Genomic DNA, 21,637 nt, shown 5'->3' on the forward strand with positions numbered 1-21,637 from the left:
AGAGCCAGGCTCATAACCAGGAAAAGTTAGTATCTCTTATCATAACACATAGTATAGGTGGGGAACACCTTGCAAGGATGCTGTGGATGCACATAGTACATGGGTCAACAGAGAGACTGGAAAAGCACCTGAAAAAGAAATTCATTGTAGGTTACTAAATAGGCAAACAACAACAGACTCAGGAGAACTCCTAAAATTAGAATGGTCAAAGGTTGGAGGGGTATTAAGGGGAAGTGACATTATGTGATTGCCTTGTTCTCATTTTTCTTGAAATGCCAGTGCTTGCAGCAGGACACTGTAGGCTAGACAGCCCCTTGGCCCCACTCTACTCAGTCTCATGGTCCCAGGTAAGGCCTGCCAGAAAACTGCCTTACAGCCTGGCCTCTTCCACCCTGCCTGCGGGGGTGCTGCCAGTGGAGATTCAATGGGGAGCTTTGCCTGCTAGTGTCTTGGACCAGAGTCGGGGGGGGAGCTACCCTTGGGGCACAAGCTTGGCCCTCTGTCACTTAGCACCATTGGACAAGGCACAGAATGTCAGGGTGGTTGAGGGTGAAAAAGACCTCTGGAGGTCACCTTGTCCAACCCCCCTGATCAAGCAGTCCCTCATGTTCAGGTAAAGATGAACTCATGTATCACCCTTCAACAAACCCCTCTAGCTGCTGGTAACAGTTAATCCATTTTGCTTCAAAGCATATAATTATTAATTCAATTTCTAACATCTTTTCTCACCTCTGTTCTCATTTTTTCCATCACCCGACTCTCTTGAAGGCTGCTGCTGTTAGAGCTGACTAGCAGCAGACCTCATTGTCCTCTTGGGGCAGGGCCATTCGCATTTGCTGGCTCTCTTTCAACTTCTCAGGCAGCAGCCTAGTTTACTCTTAAAAGCTGTCATAGTTGCATTAGTGGAGTATGATTCCCTGCCCTGAATTGTCACAAATACACTGACAAATACACTCTAGTGTTCCTTTGCAGAAAGAGAATGTAACAAGGTCTTTTGCAATGACCTGACAAGTTCTTCTAGAGAAGCTGATTTAAGATATTCTGATAGTATCTTGTCTTGGCAAAGCCCATTAGGAGAATCAGTTTTATTGGCAAAATTTTTAGATGTATCTAAAGCCGCATTTCTTTTAAGTCCACAAAATTAAAATTCTAATATAAAATTACTCTCACAAGAACGATTAGGATATATGCCTTGGTTATTGTACTTAGTAATTAAATCCATCCTGAAAAAAAGAGTAACTCGTTATTGGAATAAATCTTGTGCTGTCTTTCCTCATTTATGCTGCAGTTCATACTCTTAAAAGGAGTTATTGAGAACAAAATTTCAATCATGCTATTCATCTTGATATATATAGATTAATTCTGGATTAAATTTTTGCAAGTAAGTGTTCTCTTGTCAAACCTATAAAGTGCAATTATGGAGCGCATAATAGAGTAGAGCATAAGGCTAAGTTGAAATATCTTTTTAATGCTTGCTTTTTTATTTGACAAAAAAACCCTGCCTGTCTGAAGTCTGGACTCCTACTGAACTCCTGGTCTTTCATGACTTGGTTGCAAGTCTTATGACTTCTAGTATTTTTCCTTAAAGTCTAAACAGCTGAAATATGTTATCAAAGGAGGAGATTCTCATGCCTCTTTAATTATAAAACAAGAAGTTCAGAGGTGCCAGACAGAATACCTTTCTAGTGTTTAGCATAAATAAATACCTCAACCCCCTGCTTGACTGTCTTGGCTCATGATAATGTCCTGCAGTCAGTCTTTCTCTTTTCCTTCTGAAGAAATTTTCAGCACTGGGACAGGTTCTCTTTCCCAGTTTCTGCACCACTGCCCACATGACCTGCCTCTGGCATGCCACAATTACTCAGATGCAGAAAGTAAAGTGCGCATGTTGTCCTGCTGGGAGCTACCAAGGCTAATTGTCCTTTGAAGCTTATCCCGGTATCTTCCACACCCTTTACTGGTGTTGTTGGATATGGTGAGGTACCAGAAAAATGGGCAAATGTTTTGCTGAGTGGCTTAAATCTGAGGAAACATAAAGGTTTGGCTCTTCTGCTTGTATACCTGAGCAGCCTTGTCAAAGGAGAAAGGACAAGAGACTTAAGGCAGGTATACACAGATTCAAGCTAGAGATGGCAGAAGGGTTGAAGAAGTAACCTTTGTGGCAGCTGGGCAGAGAAATACAGTGAGAGTTTGGAAAAAGATCCAGAAAGTTAGTCTCTGCAAGAGGCCATCGGCAGTTAGAGAATGTCTGTAAATAGTTTTCTTCATAAACAGCCAGTTTCATTTTAGAAACATGGAGCCCTTTCAGCATGAAAGCTGGAAGCAGCAGCAAATCTCCAGATCTTTGCTGTAAGGTAAGGAATGTGATTAACAGACAAATAAACCATTACCTAGATACCGAGCAAACATCTCACACAGGGACTCAGATGTCTGGAAATCTGGGCTTGCCAGGCACAAAAGGTGCAACTTATCTGATCAAATGTAGATATTCAATATTGCTCTAAGCATCTTACTGCTTGGCAGCATTCATGTTGACTGCCTCCTCCATTTCCAAAACCTACATGATAGCTGCTTTGGCTATTGGTTGCATTCAGACATTCAGTTGTTGATAGATTTCTGTGTTACCACAGACCCACACCACAAAAGCAATGTTGGTATCCCAGGACTGCTACCCCCTTCTTCTTGACAGCTGTCTTCAGGTTTTGCCATCTTCATGCTTGTAACAGCAGTCTGTTCATCTGATATAGGCTCATGACCTGGGAAATAATATTCCTGGGGACCTCAGCAAACACTTACATAGTCTGCAGGTCTTTCTCACCTCCCCAAACTCAGAAAATAAAGGAAAAAATATAAGTTAAATGACTGGAAGCCTCTTCCCATCATTTACCTCTACAAAGAGTCTGTCCACCTTCTCAATTAGAAACTCTTTATGGAGGTGCAATGGCTTTTTCTCCTTCAAAAAGTTTCAGCACTGCAACACTGATGGTTTGGTTTCCCCAGTTCCTCATTATTATCCACAGACTGACATTTTTCCTTTCCCTATTTCACCCTGCATTCCATAGTACATGCAGAATGCATCAGTATCTCACCCCATTCTGATGAATAATATACTATAATAATGTACACTTTCACCTAAAATGTCCATATATTTGAACTTTTTTTAACAAGGCAAGTGTTCCCATATTGCTCCTAAAACTAAACCTTGAAAGGAGTACAAAAATAAAATAAAATACAGCGGATAACTTTTCTTCAATTGATAAATCTGATCAATAAAGCCATTAATCTGACAATATTTAAGTTTTTATTTTCATATTCAGTAAAGGTATTTGTGTTACAGGGTGGAATTATTTCTGTTCTTACAACCATACAAATTTGCTGGAGGGGCCTTAAGCTCTGTTAGAAACATATCTTAGCACCTAGTAATGTGTTTATGATGTCACTTTAATAGCTCCAATCTCCATGCATCTCTTTCAAGATATTGCTAGATTGATGACCTATTGACATTAACATTAGCTCTGATTGTCCCTGTATGTACACATATGCATGCACACCCAGTTATATTAAGTAATCCTTATACTTAAAACTAGGACTTTGAGTGTTTGCGGTGCATGGTCTTTAGTCCTTAAAAGTTACAGCGCTCTACAGCTATTTGAAAGTTAAAAATAGAAAAAATATAGTATGCACTGCCCTCTTGTGGAGATTTAAATAATAAACATATTCTTAAGAGCTCCACAAATGTTCTTGACCTTGGAGCCTCTGAAGTAATTTTCTGGAAGAGCTGGGATTCCAACTGAGGCAATAAACCTTCTTTTCTCTGCATCTCATCTTCATTTTTCCCAAACTTTATACCTTTGTCTTTGCAGTAATCATTATACTGTACAAGTAGAAGGAAGAATTGTTTTTCATATTTAGGCAAATATATATTTGTATTTTACATTACATATGTGTACGTGTGTTTCATATAAATACACACACATATATAGCATGCACATGTTGTATATATAATATACACATTAGGTACCCACACACACACATTTTCTGACAATATTTTATGAACATGTTTATGTGCTTTTCAAATATAAACAATTCAGGAACAGTCATCTTTACAGTCTGATACACTATTTATTTTCCTCTAGGGATTATGTAAGTGTTAACAGGAGTGAGAGGGGGGCAATGCTGAGATCAGAGGTGAAACTACCTGTGCAGCCCAAGCCAGCCATGTGACTTTAAGAGAGGCTTGGGGATTCAATATAATCCTGTGACCCTCAAACACACAACCGCACAGATAACTAGGGATGTTGTCAGCAAACACTTACCCTCCTGGCCCAGTGATTACAGGTTGTTAGACACTGCCCATTCTTCTCTGGGGCTGATTCTTGGCCTCAAGCTAACAGCACAGAGAAAGCAAGCTGCAGATCAGAGGTTGTTTTCAGCGGCAGGGACTGGGCTGTAGCAACAGCTGGGAAAGACAGTGCTGGAAGCATATGTAACTGTGATGCTGCTTATGTATCATGTAAACTGGGATGTGCCTGCAGCACACCGTTCCATCCTGGAAGGGGCTATAGCACACATTTGATATCGAGTGGAAACCAGCAGGAAGGAACCAATCCTTTCCTCTGCCCTGTGTTGCTGCTGTGGACCTGGCAGCTCATCCTCTTGGACAACACAGGGACAAAACCTGTCATTCTGTGCTCCTCTCACTAGGATTTAGTTGTGTTCACAGTGAGATTTTTTTTTCAAGGCTCTAGGCTTCTCCACTTTGCAATAACTTCTTTGTGGCAGAGGCCAAAAGCAAAGCAGTTAGTCTGAATCCCTGACATCCTTTCTTTAATTATTCTTGGAAGAAAACTCTTTACACTATTTGAACATGCTGGCTAAGGATGATTCACCAGGGCTTGGATAATGATTTCTGTGTTGGTAAAAGGTGCTTCGTGAATGGCCACGTTCTCCTCCTGGGCACTGCTACACCCACATTTGATGTAGCTGCTTCTCCTTGTCCCATGAGATGGACATGGAGAGACAGGCTAATATTCCTCTGGTACTAGATATACTGCATTTCCTCAGCAGTTACGAAGTTTCCTCACAGGCAAAGTATAATGTCATTTGATAACTATGTGAGATAAACATTCAGATTAAGTATATGTAAAAACACTTACAGGGACATTACATACTATACAGCCCACATATTTAACTTAAAATCTTATTTAATCTGACTTCCTGTGGTCCCAAAATACCTCTATATGCTTGTAACATCACTCTACTTCAAATACAAAAGAAATCATGGGATGTGATCCTGTTGACACACTGAGCTATTGCAGGCCTTCTAAGTTGGACAGAAGAGGAAGAAGGAGCATTTAGACCTGTGCTGAAGAAAACTGAATTGATAGGGGTTCTTAAAAATGGACTATGGGAACACAGAGCTAAACAGTAAGACTGGTGAAAGAAGTCTATGGTGCCCATTCTGAAAGTACTCCCTGAGTCTGGTAAAATGGCTCTTGAAAGTCCAGTAAAACTTCAGGGGTACTCTGCATGAAGCAAAGACAAGGCAATTTCAGACCCAACCTATACTTCTGTGTTATACACCTTGCAAGGATCTGAATTTATTAAAAAAATCTAGAATACCCCTTTATAACCCACAAATCTAGTTGAGCATGTAAAGCAATTTTAACAGATCAAAGAGACAGAGTGAAGCATGTAACTCTTTGCTCAGAAGACCAGTAGCTAAATACCAGTTGTACTTGAAAAGATAAAACATAGCACAGGTAATGTTAAATGACAGAATGATGTTTTTAAACAGAGAAGAGCTCCTGATGATTAGCTGGTGAAACAGAATCCATCTTTAAATCACTAATGTTCTTTTCTGTATAGTAATAGAAACGAGTTATTAACTACTTCATGAACTGTGCAGACACACTGGACTATGGCAAGGATTTCAATGGCAGAAAGAGGCTCCTTGAAAAACACAAGTCTGAGTTCTTGGAATTAATGAGGTTATCCTAGAAAAGCCAAGCTGCCTTGTGAAAGGTGAAACATTCATTCCCTTCATAGCAATGTCCCTAGGATTCGCTAATCTTCACAATGGAAATGCATTGTTCCCCAAACAAGTTGATCTTGCGCTTGCACAGGTGACTCAGCCAAATAATGCATCCAGGTTGAAATCCATACACTCATTGCGATATACACAAAAGTAGGCAGAAGAATTTGGTTATCATAGTGTTCTTCACCTGTTTGAAGGTATGACTGTGGTGGCCATAGTGTAAATACCTAGACAGAAAAGCAGAGAAGTCCAGAACAAAAATATCAAAGAAAGGTCTCTGCAGTTCAGAGCTCTTAACTGCTGTTTTGCTTTTGTTCAAAATACCTTGGATATTTGAAAAAGTCAACAGTTTCATAACCAACCTTGGACAAGCTAATCTTTGACTAGCACAGTCAGCCAAGACAGAAACTTTTCTGATAACTGCTGGTGTCATTGATCTTCACCTCGGTCAGCTCGCTGCAGCCTCACACTTGTTCTGCCTGACTCTTGCAGGGCTGCTGTGGAGCAGTTAACAATGATTTCTTGTCAAACCTCTCCAGCTGTAGCTTATGTGATGTGGTTTAGCTTTTCTCATAAGGTTCTTTGCATTCAGACTAGCATAAATAACATAAAGGTAAATGAAAACATGTATTTCAACAGCTTCATGGTCTTGTCTTTTAAATAAACTAAATCACTCTGTCATGTAAGTTTATCAGAATAACAAATTTAGTAATTACCACTCCTTAAAAATAATAATCAGAAAGCCACATCTCATTTTCTTCACATAAAAAAATCTTTTAGCAATCTCCATTATTGGACATTGTCTGAACTTTCACAGAAAAGAATCTATAGAAATTCCACATATTTCTTTTATTTATTTATTTATTTAACCTTCAAAAAGTCTGTTGTGCAAATGAGAGGAGCGGTGTGCAAGCAGAATTCAGCTAAGGGAGGCAAGTCATGCCTGTCTTACTCTTAAGTTAATGGGATGCCTCACGTAAGAAAGATGAGTTATGTTGCACGCATCTCTACAGGCTCTACAGGTGACTGAAGACAGATCTGTGTTCCATTATTGTCTGTCACACAAGAGCAGAAGGTGTTCTGTCTTGTCCAGTCTGTTCTTTATACCTATGCACATGTTGGGTTGGAGTCACAACTCCATTGCTTCATTTCTATGCCAGTGAAACTATACTGGAAGACTGAATAAAATGAGAAAATGAAGAAAATCAGGCCTGTTGATTTGAGATGGAAAACTTTGCATTATTGTCTTACTCCTCTGGAGCATCTGAATTTAGTTTACCAGGCTTGCTTAGATCCCACAGAAAGCAAGGCATAGTATAGAAAGATGACTCTGGATAAGAAATGTGACCCAAATTCTAGGATCATCCATACAATTGCAATTTCCTTTTCTTTGGTTAGTATTGCAGTCACATTGAAGATGTACACATATTAGGATTTACAATTATGTTAAACTTGCAGGCATTAGGGGAGGGATGTAATTTTTTTCCAAGAGGAGTAACTCCCCATCTTTGTCCTATGTATGCCAGGAAACATGTGTTTCTGTCACTTGATGAGATCCTTGTCCTTTTATTTAGTCAAAAAATACATTAGTATCATATGAAAGTTGTCCTGATTTCCCTTTCTGTAGTATCTTCCAAGCCTCCTTGCTTGCAAGGAGCAGTGTCACAGTTCACAGGCCTGAAAAAAGGGCAATGTTCCACCAAGCTCTACAACAAGCACAGACTATTCCTTTGTTTCACACAGGCCCTTTTTTCCTAGTTGGCTCTTCAGCTATCCCAGAAATATTTCCAGTATTACGGATTTGCAGAGGACAGCTGACTACATTCACAGTTGTACTTAATTTAAGCATTTTATTTCCATTTTCAATTCAGTATAATTTCCTTAGGTTCTCAGTATTTTTTAATTATTTGAGTAAAAATATCTTTCAAAATAAATTTTCAATTCTGTTCTCAGGTCACTGCCACCCATAAAAAAATCTAATTTCAAAATTTAAATCCTGATACTTAGGATAATGTACAGCCTGTTAGGTTATGGGGACAAAAGGCTAATCCCTGTGCACTGTGACAGGAGCAGGAGGCCTGAGGGTGGGGGAGCCCCAGCAGCCCCACCGGGCAAGAAGAGCCCCCTGCCCCAGCCCCTCCTGGTGCCACAGGAGCCCTGTCTAAGGTCTGCTCCTGGAGGGGTCCATATTGCATGTAGGTAGGTAGGTATGTGTGTGTATACACATATATATATATATTCCACTAACAGGCCTTCATCCTGATTAGCCAGCGAGGGGAACAGGAAGAGACCTTTGGTGCCGTTTGTGTCTGTGTGAGCGCGGAGCATGCTGGCCTGTGTTGCTCCATGTGTTTGCCATGCACCCATGTACACGTATAGCATGTGTGCGTGTGCCTGCTGGCAACTCATGCTCAGCCGCTGGCAACTCACGCTCAGCTGCTGGCAACTCACGCTCAGCTGCTGGCAACTCACGGCCAGCCTGGCTGCTGGCAGCCCCTGGGAGCACGACTCTTCAGCAGCCCAGTCCCCCTTGGGCTGCCAGATCCGCAACCCCTAACACAACCCATAAGGCAGACGGTCCATGAGATAGATGTCAACAGACGCACTTATTCAATGCAAACTCTATGTTAATAACAGGATATAATTTTTAATGCTAGAGTACAGATTCCACTTTCTTACTAGTCAACTGAGGAAACACATACCATCACACTATTTGCAAGCTATTGGGAATAAATCTGAGTTATTATCCTGAACTTTTTCTACTCGCTTAAAAGATCAAATAGGGGATAGCTCAGATTTGCATCCGATCAGATGATGATAACAGTTCCTTCGGACCGAAAAGAAAGAATGGTATCGCTTCTTTGCCAAGCACTTCATTCCGGAATTACTGGAGCGGAGAAGGCGGGGTTGTTAAACGTGGCTCCCGTGTCGCGACACGCCCAGTGATGCCCACCCCTCCCCACCAGCCTGCCGTTAGCCGGTGAGCAGCTCGCCGCCGGCAGAGCTCCGACCTCCCACGAAGTCGCCCTGCCCCACACGCGGGGCCCACGGGCGGCGCGGGCCCTCTCCCGCGGGGCCGCCAGCGCCCAGAGGCCGAGCCTGGGCCGCAGGGTCGGCCGAGCCCCCAGCCCGGTCCGGCCCGGCCCCGAGGGCCACCCGCCCGGCTCCCGCGGCTCGCTGGGACGGTCCCGGCCCGGCTCCGCCCCGCGGCCCCGGCGCCGTATAAGGCCGCCGCCCCCCTCACCCCCGCTCTGCGCGGAGCGGGAGGCCGCGGCGCGGCGGGTGCTGCCGCCGCCATGGTGTTGAACCCGGTGCTGGGGAAGCTGGTCAGCAAGAGGGTGGTGCTGGCCAGCGCCTCGCCGCGCCGGCAGGAGATCCTCACCAACGTGGTGAGTGAGCGAGGGCGGGCGGCCGCTCGCCTCGCCCGGGCAGGGGAGGAGGCCGCCGGCGCTGGCCTCGGGCTCCCCGGCCCGGGATGCGCGGGCAGCGGCGGCCTAGCGCCGGGCCTGCGGGGCCCGTCCCCCGGCCCTCCCGCCCGTCAGCTCCCGGGGGCTGGTGGCACGGGGGGAACCGGCCCGAGCCGTGTCTCCAGCAGCAGCTGCGTTTGTTCCGTCTGGGAGCGATGGCGGCGGCGCCACCGCCGGGTTCCCGCCCCCTCGGGCAGCGGCGTGCGGGCCCGCAGGCCTTCGTGGCTTCGAACCGCGCGGGCGGGCGGCGGCCGTCGCCTTTCGGTCCCCGGAGCTGCACGCCGGTTTACGTGGAAATACAATTTTTTTAATCACAGTTCTTGGTGAGGTTTCCTCTGTCAGCAAGTAATCGTGCGCCAGTTCTGCTTATGATCGGGTTAATATGAGAGTGGATTAAAGTATCCTGCTGACAGGAAGGTGGTGTAATCAAACAAATAAAAGACTTGCTCAGGCTGAGAAATGCTGACATAATTACTTGTGGTGTATAATAGAAAAGTTTGGAAGGTCTTGCAACAGACTGAAGTAATTAAAAATGTACTCCCATTGCCCTTTCTTTAGATACTTAATACCAAAATTTATGAAAATTTGACTTAAGTTTTTGAAATGCATGAAAACATTGGGATTAATAGTATGACGGGGGGGGGGGGGGGGGGGGCGGGGCAGGGGGAATAAGGTAGCTGTCTTCTTTCTGTAAAGCACTTGTGGAGCACAAAGGAAGTTGTAGCCTGTCATTCAGACTCTTCAACCCCTGTGGAGGAACATGTCCACCTCACTGGGCAGCTGCAGGAGGCTTTTGAGTGGCACTTGAGTATTGTAGTGCATCTAATTTGGATTGTTTAGTGTTACTATTCTTCATGAGAGAAGTTGAATTTAAATGGGAGAAAGTATATTCTTTTCAAAATACAGAGATGTGTAGAAGCAGCACGGTTCAAGTATGCACTAAGTTATTAGAAACATAATGTGTCTGCTGGGTGTAGTAAATTTACAGGTATAACCTAGAGGCAAGAAGTAGGAAGAATAGATTTGTTTGGACAAAACCATACAGAAACTGTCTCTTCTTGTTTTCTGTTTATCATGTGTATGACACAAAGTGTGGGTGGTACAGTCCTGTAAGAATGTGTATTATTTCATGCACAAGTGCATGAATTTAATAAAAAACATCCAGTGGTAGAATATTCTGTTTATGAAGTGCATAACTTTTATACTCTTAGATTTTGAAGAAAGATGAAATTACTAATGCAGTTAGGTTCTAATAAGGATAAAACCAAGTAAGCTCACCAGTTTAAAAGTTCTGATTGGGCTTTTTGTTTTGGACTGCTTGCAAATGATATGCATGCACCAAACACTGTAATGGAAGCACTGGTTTTGCCCCTGTATGTTTTGGGGGGAGGGATGTTAAAGTGGAAAGGGCAAAAATCAAGTTTGTCACTTGCTTAATGTCTTGGGCGCAACCTTTAATAACAAGATCAGACTGACTTCATTGCTTTTCTTTGTTACAGGGCCTGCGTTTTGAGGTGGTTCCATCCTGGTTTAAGGAGACACTTGAAAAGTCATCTTTTGCAGCCCCTTACGAGTATGCTGTGGAAACAGCAAAACAGAAGGCTCTTGAAGTAGCAAACAGAATGCATGTAGTAAGTTACTAGCTATTTCGGCAATGAGATTTTTGTCTTTAAGTGGTGCTTGTTACTGTGACTTACTTTGCATTTACTTCTTAGGTGGTCTCTTGAGTGCATTTTCCCCACTGAAGGCAAATGGATTTTTTTCTGTCATTTGTGGAAGATAGCTTCCCAAAATTAACTCACCTAATCAAAAGAAGGTCTCGTGCCTGCAGTTTGGGCTTTCCACAAACAGAAGTGGCCTGCATCTCTTGTCAGAAGAGATACTCCTACTCTTACTTGGGATATATACTTGGTAGTTCTTTCCAGCAGTGAGGTGTGTGGCTGGACAGTTGTTTGTTCCAGGTATTTGTTGGCTGTGGAGGCAGACTCTTACCGAAAAACACACCAGTGTGAATCCAGTGCTTTGCTGTAGCTTTCATTGGACAGTCGTTCAGCTGAACAGTTGTGATGAGAATAGCTCAGAATTTGTCAGTATAGAGATGCTGGAGGAAAGCAGAAAAAGAAGACATACATTCGTTTTAAAGCATTCTGAACAAAGTAATAGTTTCATTTTAAGAAGGGAGAAGCTGACACGATTTCAGGTTCCCTAGTCAGGGCATCCATTTTGTGTCCTGAATATTGTCAAAACCAGTGATAGAACTTATACTGTCAGTGACATATTTGACTTTGGCCCTTGGTTGTGATCACTGTTTGAGCACATACAGCTGTTCTCTACCAGAACCTATTTCAAAGTCTAGCTGATTAGATCCCACAAAATGTACCATAATAATTTCTTACTAATGCAGAGTAAGAGAGGAGTATGTTTGTTGAACCTATACCGATGGCAGAAAAGGAATGTCGAACACTTTAAACCAACAGTGTTGCCAGATGTCACCACTCTTAAAAGCAAATATTGCATGATCCCTAATGTAAATCGTTATCCAGGTTTCTGTCAGCTCCTTTTCAAGAGAATGGTATGACATTAGGAGAGTGAATTTTAAACCTAACCTTACTGACTTACAATGGGCTTTCATTGCAAAACACTATGCTGGCAATAATACTAGATCAGTGGATTTCAAAATGCTTCTCTATACAGGAATTTTTTTAATGTCTGGAATTAGTTCTACTATTTAAAGCATGTCAACAGCCTTTCTGTAGAAGAATTGCTTCCCTACAAACTTTTCAATATAATGATCACAGTTACAGACAAGTTTCCTGCCTTGCTATGTTAAATAATAGCTGTGTACCTCATAACATGCAAGTAAATCAAAACTCAGCTATAAGGACAGATTACAGTTTAAAGCCAAGAAAAAGCTACAAGGAATCTTTATATATCCCTATCTCTCAATTCTCCAAATGGACTGTATGCCCTCACTTTTAAGAGGGAGAGAAGGAAAGTATAGCTAAAGAAAGCTTGGGGTTTTTTTCAGCAAAACCTGGCATGGAAAAATGATCCTGGAGGGCTGAACTCCTTGGCTTCCATACTCTGGGCACCTTAAAGGAATTCTGTCTACTACCTTGAAGGCCAGGTTGACTTTTGAGAAGACAGTTACTTCTTTCCTGGATGCATTTGTTTAACATATTGGGGCAAAGTCATGACCTGAGAATGGTCTGTTCAAGCCTCCTTTTTTCCTCACTTTTATGGTGATATAAATGATTACTGTTTTATAAACAGTGCAAAAAGAGAAACAGTGTCTTGTTTTCAGGTCAGTGCAGAGCCCTACCAGTAAACCAGCAGACTTACATTTTCTTACCTTAAGTTTTAAAAGGTTTTGTTCTTTTTACCTCTTTTGAGAAGTATCTTTTTTCTTTATGCCTTTGCAGAAACACCTGAGAACACCTGATGTTGTCATAGGAGCAGACACTATTGTGGTAAGAAGTCTTCTGTGGTTTAACGTTTTAATTTATGGCAAGTGTAGAAAATGCTTGTATCTTTAGGTTTAAAGTTGAAGTTTGAAAGCTGTGTTCACTGAGAACTTATACTTGCAATATGATGCATCCTTCGGGTTTTGCAGGTGTGGGTTTTAGGGCTTTTTTTCCCAACAAGGCAATTTTTGGTATCTTGAGTGCTAGAAGCCTTACTGCTGTTTTTGCAGAGACACTAGTATTGCATAAGTATTGCCTTGCATCCTCTGGTATGTAATGGAAGTTCTGTTCTTGGGCAACTGTTAGGAAGTCCAGATCATGTGAACTGTTCAGTGTGCCTTGTAGTGGGGTATCACTCTATACCTGTCATCTCCACAGAGACGGTAAACACTTAAGGGCAGAAGAAGTTGAATTACCCTTCTGTTTGAGAGCTGCAGCCACTGGAGGGGGTAGAGTGAGGCACTGATTATGTGCTTGACACTAAATTACCTGTTCTACCAAAGTATTTGTGCTTCTTGCTCTACGCAGTAGACTCATGTTTGAAGCCCTGGCTGAAATCCTGGTTTAAATGTCATTTCTCACCTCGGTTTCTGAAAAGTAAGAAAAAGCAGCACACTCACTCTGTCTTTCTGTTTTAGACTGTGGATGAGCAGATCCTGGAGAAACCAGTTGATAAGCAAGATGCGTACAGGATGCTGTCAAGGTCTGTAGTTTTAAGTAAGATCACAAATGTGTATATTAAGCTGTTTTAAAAGGAGATGTACAGATACCTTAATGTATATGAAGAACTCCATGGACACAGATTTTTCGAATCATTTTTAAATAGTGTAAGCCAGTTCTGCCACTGAAAAAGTTAGACCTGCTTTTACATTACCCACACCTGCTTGCTCTAGCCCCTTCATCTTAGGAAGCTGATCAGGGACATAATGAACCATTTTGTTTTCACTTGGATTAGTTTTCAGAATCACTTACCACAAGACTGTATGGATGCTTCAGCTGGTACAGATGGGGAGTTACGGAGAGAAATCATGATGGGAAAGATGACAGAACCATCATAGAAGTGGTTTGAGGCTTGACATTTAATGGAAGAGTGTTGCCTGTACAAGAAAGTACATGGTGATATGCGTTCATGGACAATTGCTTTAAATTCTGTAGTTTAACTGAAGAGGAAAAATATCTTCCATCAGTGTTCTTCAGGCACAGTGGGCTGGTGTTCTTGGAGGCTTCTGCTTTTTTTCCTAAAGGATAGGTTTCTCTACAAGCTTAATGTTATCTTGTAGCACTCTCTTTAAGAAACATCAACTAAATAACTCTAGTTCATGAAGGATGAGATGTGATGTATCCTCCAGTCAGTCTTCTGTTTTATGGGAAGAATACAGAAAAGGTGCAGTGCTTGTTTCACCAGTTGACATTGTAGCTCAGGTGTCTCTTAGAGAATACAAGTGCCTTGGTAGTTTTTGGAGTTTTGCTCTGTAAGTCTATTTTAGATTTTTTTTTTATATTGATGACTTAGGCTGAATTTTTGATCCATTGTGGCATGTTGCTAACTTAAAAGTGAAAGCCTTAAAAAAAAAAAAAAAAAAAGTGATACGAGATACGTTATTAGTAGGAGATTCCCAAAGGAGTCTGTCTGGCAAGAGATTTCTCACAACTGTTTTTGGTTGCAATCATGCCAAGTTCAAGTAGTTCAAAAATAGTACTTTTTTTTCTTTATTTCTTTTACAGTGCTAAGTCAACTTCTAACCCATGAAAATGTTTCAGGTTGTTTTTAAGTTCAGTAGGTCAGTCTCTTAATCATGGGTATGAAATGCACTTAAAATTTAGTTTTTTAAAACTCCTCTTAATTTTGTTCTACATGAACAGGAAAAAAATGCAGACAAGATAGATATTTGCATATATCCAAGGGGTCAGATTAAAATTTTCACTCACTGTTTCATCTTAGTTAATTATGTGGAATCTTGTGGGGGATAGTAAGAGTGTGAGATGCTTATGATGACATCAAATAATGGCCTGGCTATTCTCTAGGAGACTAAGGAACAGTCTCTTCAAAGATTCAAGTTCCCATGCTATTTATTATACTTCCATTGTTTACACATTAGATTAATAAATTTAAGGCCCTCAAAATTAATCGGCCACAGTGTGGCATGCTGGAGCCACTACAGGAGAGAGCACATGGGTCTGGGGTAAGAGGGAATATAGGCTCTTCCGCTACACTCTGCATCTGTTACTCTGGCTTGCCATGGGATTCTTGGGGGCCAGTCTGGATGAAATGAGTACGGAAGGTAGGTACCTATCACTTTTGTAGTCTGAATTGCATCACCTAGTTATTTATTGCCTGCTTTGAGTGAAGATGCCTGTAATTGTAGTGTTTATGCTGATTGGCTTTTTCTTATACATTTGAAATAGTCACTTCTCCCTATGTACAGTAAATAAGCTGGTACCATGCACTACTTTTCCAAATTGGGGACATTGGTACAAGTGAAATTTTGGAGGCTTGAAATGACTGAATCTCTTGATACTATATTTTTGTTTTGCCAATGTCTTTTCACCTATATTGAATTTTTCTAAAAAAAAGTATTTAAGATAATGTCAGAGCCATCAAGTGGTGTACGAATATAATGATCTGTTTCTCAGACTGTAGTAACAATCACATAGAACATCATTACACATTGCTGATTTCATAAAACTGTTGCTTAATGCACATTTTTTTTCCCTGACAGGTTGAATGGGAAAGAGCACAGTGTTTTCACGGGAGTGGCTATTATACATTGCAGCAGTAAAGGTACCTGTGCCATTTTATTAAAACTCAGTATTTTCATTAAAAATTACTCTCATAAGGACTTGTACAAGTGAAGAAGGATGGAAATTTTTCATATACAATCTGAATTGGCTTCCTACTCACTTATCAATATATAAATTAAAAACTCCCCACAGAAGCCAACCTTCTCACTGTATTCAGTTTTCACACAGGAAGGAAGAGGACAAAATACGCTAGATACTACAGATACTGTCTCTGAAAGCTATGGGAATAATTAAGACCAATGTAAACTGTGGGAATATTCTAAACGAAATTCAAGTAAGGCACTACAAACTGTGGGACTGAGCAGAATCTGACCATATTAACTTTATTCCTGCATTGTGTTTACACTAGCTGATGAATAGAAGCAGTTGCCATATCTGTACTTAGTTCATTTTTCAGTAAATAAGGGAAGCTTTAGAGCCCATTTTTAGGGGATAAGTAAAGTAACAGTTTAATGCCTCGGACTGTTAATGAACTGTAGGGAGCAATACATTAATGTTCTTTATCAGATAATTTTATATAGTAAGTGGTTTTTGAGAACTGCACCATTAATATAATTTGAGTGACTTCCTCTGATAGTTGTGCTAATATTCTGGAACTTCTGCAAGGATCATTTCTCTGAAATTTCATTGGATGTAGTCTTTCTGTAGACAAATTAGATTTTAATCTTTACTAGAATGATTGCTCTGAACTCTTGTAGTAGAAATTAAGTCAGTGATCCAGTACCTTTACTAATATGCTAGTACAGTAGAAAGAGAGCTGCTGCAAAAGAAATAAAACATGTTATCAAGGGGTTCCTGTAAGCAATACAGCAAGAGTAATAATGCCTTTAATTGTTTACTCTAGGAAGAAAGTAAAAGTGCACACAGTTGTACTACTGATGCTATGACAGCACATCTCATTTGAAGTTTACAAATTTAAGCCACATCATATTTAGATGAATAAAAATACCTTAAGTCTGCATAGTGATGCAATCAATGGAAGATTTATCTAGAATACATTTTTAGTTTTAGTTTATAATTACAATGCTGTTGTTAAGCATCACATTTATGTTACAGGTGGAATTTTCATCTTGAGGTGAATGGGGTTTTTTATCAGTACTGAAAGATATAGTAATCTGTCTTCATATGCAACAATTTTTTTATTTCATCTGGGTCATTAAATGCTTTTTCCACACTAACACCATTAGCACTTGGTTAGTATTCTTCCCTTGGTCTGTACTGTGGATCTTTCTTACTCCTCCTTAAGTATTTGTACTGCTATCAGAACAGTGGTAACAGGAGATGCTGACTTGGTATTTATAGAAAAGGGTAGAGAGAACTATTAATCTGTAATGTGCACACTCATTTGTGCAAGGCTGTTCCCTTTTGAACATGTTTTGGAAAAGCCTCTCCCTGCAATGATACCAGATTGAGTGTATCACATGCAACAGGGTCCACACCCAGGTGTGCAGTACTTCATTGCACCTCTGGCCTTCTCTCAACCACTTCTAGATACAGAAATCTGAAATAATCATGTTATTTCTTGAGAGTTGATATGAAAATAACACTGATGGTTACTGATGGGACTGTTGGATATCTGACTCTGCAGCACAGATGCAGCTGCATGTTCACATTTGAGCATCTATAACAGCTACCTGTTTATGATGTGTTGTTAAGAGTTCTTTGACAATAGTCAGGAAGTTAGAAGGGTGTTTGTAGCCTTCTTTGTATTCAGTGCTGGATGTGTATGCTAGCAGTCCATAAATAGCTTTGCATAAGCATTGTTAATTTAAGAGTGCATCCAATACAGGCAGAGCAACCTGCTAGCTCCAAGACAGGACTGCCGAGGTTGAAAATGCAAGCTTTTGCTTTTTTGGAGAAGTTATGAGTCCACTCTTCCTAAAGAACATTATTAGTAATTTCATACATCTGTGTAGTATTTTTAATTTTTCCCCAAGAGAAAACATCAAGTGAATACAAAATAAAACAATGTTATGCTCCCTAAACTACAATTTCTGTTTTTAATGAGACCTCTTCTTTCTGTAGATAATCAGCTGGAGACAGAAGTCACTGATTTCTATGAAGAGACTAAAGTAAAATTTTCTGACCTGTCTGAAGAGCTCTTATGGGAGTACATTCACAGCGGGGAGCCAATGTAAGTAAGACCCTGAAGCTATCACACAGTACTTGAGAATAGGCCTTAGGGTACGTTATTAGCCACCAGCATAAAACACACGTGTTCTGTGAAATTTTGCTGTGTGGATAAACGATAGCATGGGTGATGCAAGGTGGGTATTCTGTTCTTGTCTAGAGCTATCATTCCTCCAAGGAGCTCCAAGTGAGCTACCTTTATAGTACCCTAACACATTTGAAAAGTGAAGACTGTTGAAATACTCTAGATTACAGCAAGCACTCATGCAGTATACAGTTACCTCTCTAACAGAGGCATTCAGGGAGCTTGGATACCTGAGAAAATGTATAGTTCTCATTATAAAACAGGTGAATAGAATGAGTATTAGGTAATCAGGGTACTGAAGAACTTTATTAAAGAAGCCAGAACTTGGTTTATTTAATTTATTGAAATTGTGTTGCCCTGACGCAAGAAGTGCCAACAATTTTCACTTATTCTTCTGTCCAGCTTATATGTGTTCTGTGCCATAATTGTCTCTTAGCTCATGTGTTTCTGCTACCCTTATAATATACTAGTTACTTACAGACAACATTGATTCCACAGAATAGAATGAGAACAGAATGCCTAACTCCTAAGATGAAGTTGACTAGATTTTTATTTTTTTTAAACAAAGTACTTTTTTTTGGAGACAAGGGAATGTTTGTGACTTTATGAAATTTGCCTTTCCTTTGTTTTAACTGAACCTTAGTGAAGGAAAATCAGGCCATAGTTAGCACTGTGGCCTGCATACCTGGTGATCTGAAGTGAACTTTTGGCTCTGTAACTTCAATTCTGACTCTGTAAGAATATCAGCTGTGGTGTTTTTTAAACTCATTTGTGCTGTAAAACAATACAGTCATGTTTTACTGGGGAAAGAGGAACCAGTGTAGACTTTGGATTTAAGTGCTTATGTGTAAATGAGGCATACCTTCTGAACATGCAAGGTTCCCAGCTTGTTAAAGAAACTGAAGCTAAATTGGATTATGCAGAGAAGAGTGTTTGGCAAGAACACAGTTTGTAACAAATTCCTAGTTAAGTTTTTGGAAGCTGATCTTTAGTATGCAGTTGGCAGTTTGAAGGAGAAGTGACAGTGGATTTTTAGGAAGAATGTCAGCTTGAAAAATATTTTGGAATATTCAGATTATTTCCTCAGGAAGAAAATATGCTTTAGCAGTGCTGTGCTGCAGCAAAATGGCTCATGAGCAGTGCTGGGTAATTCTCTTCATTCTGCTAAACAGGGTGTGTGACAACAAGGGTTTCTCAGGGATCAAAGGTTCAGAGAATGTATTTCATTACTCTCTGAAGCACAAGCCAATCAATTTTCATTCATATAATCAAGAGGATAGGAAGCATTTGCTCTGGCCTTGCGAAGGAACTACTGAATATAGTGTCCTATAAATTTTGCAGATCAGTAAGGAGAAGTCTCTTTTTTTTTTTTTTTTTCTGGTTGGTTGGTTGGGTTTTTTGTCCCTTCCTTCATGGCCACCCATACTGGTTACACATTTATGTGCATACAGGTTTTTCTAAACACTATTGCAGTTCAAGTGACCATTTGTTTATTTTTTTAATGGCTACTCAATTTTGTGAAATCATTCAAGTCTTAATGAACACATGAAAAATTAAAATTGACTCTCGTGCTGGTGAGGATTGGATTGAGTTCTTTTTATAGCAAGGACAAAATTGGCTTATAGTGTTTTAAAAGTCACTGGTGACATAGGGACTGATTCTAAAAGTATTTAGGTACCTTAAGGTATGAAGTAGGGAAAAGCACTGTCTCAAGGTAGACTCTGATGAGGCTATGAAAACCCTCAAAAATTTTGGCTGCAGAAAGATGGCCTTTCCCTTTCTGTTTTATTCCTGTTTGTCTTTCCAGCCAAGGATTTTGTGCCTGCTGGCAGGGTCTCTTTCTTCTTTCCTATCTCTCTGTAGAAAGAGGGCTGGACCATAGTAATCCTAACTTTTTGGGCTTGTGTAATGAGTAGACGTAGTTTCTGCCAGCCTCTTTGACCCAGCTTTTTATTTTGTAATATTTCCCTTGTGAACAACTTCCTCTGTCTCTGCTCACAACTTCCAGTCTGAAGATCCTGTGTGGTTTTTGGTAGCTCTGCTCTGAATGGTGGAAATGAAACCAAAGGACCCTACTGCACTCCAAGAAAGAAGTGATGACAGAGGCTGGAGCTCTGCAGTTTCAGACTTAACTATGAAGTAATAAAATGCAGAATGTAAATGTCTAACTTTCTTCCCTTGTATGATTTCTCTTAAGAGTTCTTTCCTTCGAAGCTATAGCAAATGTATCTTCTGAATTTTGTGAATAATTAGTCTCACTGCACAAATTAGCTCATGGATAGCTTGACATTATCAGCTGTTAGAGCATAAGAGCAAGAATCTTCCAGGCGCAGGATTACAGAAGTAAGGGGAGCTGTACTGTACCTATACTAGAATTAACTTTGAATCTTGTTTTTAATCTTTTGTGTTGTTATAGTTGACTTCTCTGTATGAAATAGTTGTTCTACATTCACCAGAATGTACTAGCAAATCTTTTTCTTGTACCTGCCTATCTCTGCTCCTTTGCAAGTTCCTTAGCAAATGAAAACACATCTCTGACCGGCTCCATGATGCGTGTATGCTGACCAGGCATCTAGCTGTTGCTGCTCCCAAGAGATGGGTGACCAAATTCTGCTGCTTCTTACCTCTGTCATGCCAGTCTCTCTGCTACAAAACCACTAGCTTCATATTTAAAGGAACTAAAGGTGCAGCTTGGATGTGAAGATAACTAAGCTTGGGTATCCAGTCAACTAATAGTTGATAGAGATGCAAGAAATTAGTGTACAGCTTCTAATCTATTTCAAATGTTTGCTTCAGTAAAGATGAATTTTGTCAGTGATGTACTTATATCTTTCAGACTATCAGTGAAGCCCAGTCAATAGCTCAGATGGACTGTCTAATGTGACTGAAATTTGCCTGTATGTCTACTAATGCAACTATATGAGCCAAGACACACATACAACTGTCATACATGTGTTCTTGCCGTTGGAAACCCACCTAAAACCCAACCAAGCATCTCCCCTCATCTGTAAGAGCAGTAGTGCTCGTCAGTGGAACAGTGATTTTTTTTTTGTTCATTGGCTCTGTGTAGGAAATACAGATATTATATACATGGATAAACTATTTTGTGTCATTACTAAAGTTCAAGTTTTACAGCTAATGAAGGAAACATGCTTTAATGTTGCATTTTCAAGAGTTACCTCTATTTTACCTCTTTCTTAATATTTTTCCTCCATTGTATTGTGTGTAGGTTTGTTTGTGGGGGTTTTTAGGAAAAAAAATAGTGGATGTTGCACACATTCCTGCTGTATTTTGTTTGTTTGTGGGGTGTTTTGTTTTTAAATCACTGGATTTGCACACACTCATATATCCTCTACAAAGGTCAGTTACTGAAAAATGTTTTAGTTGCAGCAGGGATCTTGTTGTTTGTCAAAAGGTCTTTAAAGTGAGTTGTAATTTTTTTTATTATGAGGGAAACTAATTGATGCTATGCCTAGTGTTATAAATGAAGCCTTAAAGTTAGTGCTATGCTCATAAAAATACCCAGTTACAAAAGCTAATCAGATTAGCCAGAGCTAGTTGAGAGCTATGTAAATACTGATGCATTCTGAGATTTAGCATGAAAGACACTTGTTGAAAAATCAGTGTTACTGTTACTAACTACATAGCATCA

At 40.5% G+C, this 21,637-nt stretch overlaps 1 protein-coding gene across 3 annotated transcripts in view; it reads left to right on the top strand.

Annotated features, from left to right (window-relative positions):
- Positions 1 to 9,275: 9,275 nt before the first annotated feature.
- ASMTL (acetylserotonin O-methyltransferase like) overlaps positions 9,276 to 21,637 on the top strand; it is a 32,082-nt gene continuing 19,720 nt past the window's right edge. For all 3 annotated transcript variants that reach the window (XM_074858925.1, XM_074858926.1, XM_074858924.1), the window contains exons 1-6: positions 9,276 to 9,426; positions 11,004 to 11,135; positions 12,927 to 12,974; positions 13,607 to 13,671; positions 15,689 to 15,750; positions 17,796 to 17,904. In XM_074858925.1, coding sequence (XP_074715026.1) covers positions 9,334 to 9,426; positions 11,004 to 11,135; positions 12,927 to 12,974; positions 13,607 to 13,671; positions 15,689 to 15,750; positions 17,796 to 17,904 — 509 coding nt within the window. In that variant the 5' untranslated portion in view covers positions 9,276 to 9,333. The remainder of the gene's footprint in view (positions 9,427 to 11,003; positions 11,136 to 12,926; positions 12,975 to 13,606; positions 13,672 to 15,688; positions 15,751 to 17,795; positions 17,905 to 21,637) is intronic.

The sequence above is a fragment of the Strix uralensis genome, chromosome 2, assembly GCF_047716275.1.
Source record: "Strix uralensis isolate ZFMK-TIS-50842 chromosome 2, bStrUra1, whole genome shotgun sequence".
Lineage (NCBI taxonomy): Eukaryota > Metazoa > Chordata > Aves > Strigiformes > Strigidae > Strix > Strix uralensis.